This window comes from Macrosteles quadrilineatus, unplaced genomic scaffold, assembly GCF_028750875.1.
Source record: "Macrosteles quadrilineatus isolate MER2022 unplaced genomic scaffold, UCM_ALF_1.0 Scaffold_6__1_contigs__length_79288215, whole genome shotgun sequence".
NCBI classification, from domain to species: domain Eukaryota; kingdom Metazoa; phylum Arthropoda; class Insecta; order Hemiptera; family Cicadellidae; genus Macrosteles; species Macrosteles quadrilineatus.
The window spans coordinates 66,021,197-66,024,934 of NW_026542599.1; the positions used below are offsets into that span (position 1 = coordinate 66,021,197).

The 3,738-nt window shown below is 33.0% G+C and overlaps 1 protein-coding gene across 1 annotated transcript; it reads left to right on the forward strand.

Annotated features, from left to right (window-relative positions):
* Positions 1–2,291: 2,291 nt before the first annotated feature.
* On the forward strand, positions 2,292–3,738 carry LOC128996151 (crustapain-like). Its single transcript, XM_054421287.1, has 3 exons — positions 2,292–2,384; positions 2,776–2,928; positions 3,581–3,738. The coding sequence occupies exons 1-3, from the start codon at positions 2,322–2,324 to the stop codon at positions 3,608–3,610; spliced, it is 246 nt and encodes an 81-aa protein (XP_054277262.1). The 5' UTR covers positions 2,292–2,321; the 3' UTR covers positions 3,611–3,738.

The following is a 3,738-nucleotide window of genomic DNA, read 5'->3' on the forward strand; positions in this document are numbered from 1 at the left end:
TAACAACACAGTATGACGCAAGTGGCAGATGTAATCTAAATATTTATTAAAATCAAATCAAGAATTATATATTTATTATATTTATACAAAATATACTTTGGGATTGGATAGTGAGCTTTTTAAGTTTTAACTTTAAAGGATCTCCTGCAGCCCAAACTTTCCGACTTTTGTCGACAGGCGATACGCTACGTATGCATGCTGATCCAACCTTTAACTAACTTAACTGTAATTCATATCCTATCAAATGAATTTGCCAAACTTAGCTTTGTTTTAAATTTTATAGTTGTATTTATATCATATAACTGTACAAAACCTAGGCTTCCTTAGAAAAAGCCATGAATAAGCTAGTAAGGTAAACGTTTACACTTTAAGATGTTGGTGCTTATCATAAACCACATTTAGAGAAATGCTTCCCGGTAACCACAATTCTAGTTGTTGCCACCACCCAGCTAAATGTGTAAACCTATGCATAAAACGTTTGTAATACCTAGCATTATCTCTTATGTTTATTGTGTGTAGCCTATTAATGAGCAGGTTCTATATATGTTTACATCTGCTTGGGAAGTTGTGACAGATTTTCAAAAATGATTATCCATCAGAGACAAATTTGTAAAACAAAATAAGTTCTGCCAGGAGTGTTCTGCCTATGCTGATATGTGTGAAAATGCTGATTTCCGTTACTTTTGGGGTGAACTTTAAAAACTAAAAGAACGGCTAGAAATGCCATGGGTTGGTACTCCCATAAAGAATTTGATTAAGATGAGACCACAAATGTAGTCTGTTGCACTGTAAACATACACACTTTTATCCAAATAAACTTTTGCACTTGCCATAGAAAGATAAATGAACTAAATCCTAATTACATTTGCAATAATTATTTATAACCGACTTTTACTAATGTAGGTGCAGAGAATTACTGTTCCCAAAATTCCTGAACACGAGGAAAGTTTCATTTTGTATTTCCTTACACTCTACTAAGCATGTTTTAAACACTGCTGTAGTAGTGTTGGCATATAATTCCTCATTATAAATAATATGTTATTGGAGTGCCAGGAAATGATTTAATCTTGAACTGTTCTACATCAAGAAAACTGTATGATTTATAAGGAAAATTCGTGTACTGAGTTGAGTCCGTATTTATAAAACAAACATTTATAGATGTTCTGTAATCACTTTAACGTTAGTTATGCTGCTACTGCTTGTTATAATTCAATGTAGAAGCGCCAAGTAGATGTATGCATGTGGTTTGTCATACCAAGTTATCATTTCTCCTCGGGGAGCGATGCAAACTTGTAACATGACAAACTAGTTTTGGTCTGATTGTTACAATGTAGATTATTTTGGGCTTACGTACGTTAAGCGAATAACTTTATAAACCTTACAAAACATAATACAAAAGTAAACACTCCATACCCCATAAACTCCTTAATCAAATAAAGCAATAAACAAATATTTCAATGTCATTATCGTTATTTAGTTTCCTATTAGTTATCCTTTGGTACACCCTTTCTGACCCTCTCTACTGTTTCATCGTTATGTGTTTACCCTTTTCTAAATAAAATGAAATAAGAACCTGACACGTGTAAAGAGATTATGCAAGGAAATTGAAATGAAGAGACGTTCTCCTTAAGAATAAGTAAAAAATAAAGATTCGAGGTCTGAGATCTGCAATTTGACCTCTCTCAGGTGTGTAAGTGTTTTATAAACATGAGATAAATAGTACAAAAGCCCACCAGATGGATGTTTACAAATTTTGTTCATCGATAAAAGAAATACTTTAAGTAAATGTAAAGTTTCAAACTACTAGTACAAATAGTATAGAGAGGTTAGTAAAGCCAAATTATGGGATAATTTCAAGCAATCGTAAGCCGTATAAGTATCCAATTAGTTTTAAAATTTAAGAAGGATAATCTAAAGAACAATCCAATATAAAATCATAAATCCATATTAGTATCTAATATTCCAAAATATAAACTAAAAACTAACATTGTACAATAACAAAACTGCAGTCATATAACAATCAAAGTACATATGATAGTGGTGCTTATTTGATTGTTATTTTTTCTACTTGGATGGTTGCCGTGACACAAAAGGTGCTACAGCTCACAGTAGGTCAGCATGACTTGGTTAACAAGTTTTCATATTTATTTCAACAGAGGTTAGTAATTCACATCAGTACAAATCAGTGATATTCATATTTATCACTAAAATACGTTCATATTTATTTAAATCCGGCCCCAACTGCTAGTGACATTTGTTGATTATTCCAATGTTGCTTTGTTGTCAAGATGAAGCTGTTATTGTTGTTCACTCTTGTTGCTATGGGCTACGCAGGCAAAATCCTCTACTCTAAGGAGGACGAGTATCAATGGGAGCTCTTTAAGGTAAGGCTTCTTAATATAAATTGATCAAAGAAAATGTATAATTTTATTGGTTTTTTGTTTGCGTCAGAGATAGCTATTATGTAAGAAAGATTAAGTGGAGATGTTGATGATATAATTTAAGTTAGTCCATACCTCTTTGGATACTAAATAAAGCTTCTTTCGGGTAGACTTCCGTAATCCGTATCCGTTGGCACAAACAACCGAATGAAAATACCGATCGATATGTCGAATAAACAATCGAATAATCGATATTTTCATTCGGTTATTGTGCCAACAGATACGGAAATCTACACCTTCTTTCTATAAGTAGTTTCAAAGGGATTTATTCAGTCTAATTTATATAACTATTATATAGCTATTTATATAACTTAAACTAAATCTCCAATTTCAGATTGGATATGAAAGAGTATACGCTGATAAGGTGGAAGAGGGAGGTAGGAAGGCAATCTTCATTTGCAGCCTTCACGATATCCGTGAACACAACCAAGCCTACGATCGAGGAGAAACTACCTTCACAGAAGGAATCAACAATTTCGCTGACTGGGTGAGATGTAAAAATATCTACTTGGTATATTGATCCTATATTTATGACATTAGGACTATGGTATGACCGTATGGGGATGGCTTGCTATTACGGGCCCTTAGTAATATTATAGAACTAGGCTAAACGTTAGATATTTATATATTGCGGCTGTTTACGCTCACAGTACCGGTAATGAAGGAATTAATGAATAGAAAATGTAACAATTGGTAAAAACAAATTACCAGGCACAGGATCAGGCACAATTTTTTTTTATATTTTTTTATTTTTAAAACTGAAACTAGGAACTGGATTTAATAAGTTAGTCAGATATTTTATATTGAACACATGGTTGAACGTAAAATGTTATCAGGCATTATTTGAATAACGCAAACACATAGAAACCACCTTTTCAAGTTCTAAAGGACCCAAAAGAGATATTACCACTCAAGCTCAATCTCCGAATTTTCAATATAACAATATTTTTTCCATAGGCCTACTAGGTATGGGGATAGATAGTGAAAAGGAGAAAATCGAACTTTAACAAAAAAACATTTGCAAGATTCTCATTCGAAGATTTAGCATATCAATTTACTTTATTTGGGCCGTATCGATTTAATGTTAATTCACTTTTCATAAGTCAATGGAATTTTATAAATGACTTAATTGTTTTTAGACCGACGAGGAGATGAAAGGGATGAAGTGATACTGCCCGAGGAGAAGCAGAGCTAAGTAAAGAGGACTGCTGTTGGTGGAGGATGTCTGGGGAAAAAGTCACGTCTGTATGCTTATGGTAAAATAAACGGTCCAAGACCTGGTTTTGTTACTGTTTTA

What these genes read in the sequence shown, in the direction of transcription:
- LOC128996151 (XM_054421287.1), top strand. Translation starts at nt 2,322, where the DNA reads ATGGGCTACGCAGGCAAAATCCTCTACTCTAAGGAGGACGAGTATCAA. An exon ending in ATCAATGGGAGCTCTTTAAG is followed by an intron (nt 2,385 to 2,775) that starts GTAAGGCTTCTT and finishes CTCCAATTTCAG; the next exon opens with ATTGGATATGAAAGAGTATA. An exon ending in TCAACAATTTCGCTGACTGG is followed by an intron (nt 2,929 to 3,580) that starts GTGAGATGTAAA and finishes AATTGTTTTTAG; the next exon opens with ACCGACGAGGAGATGAAAGG.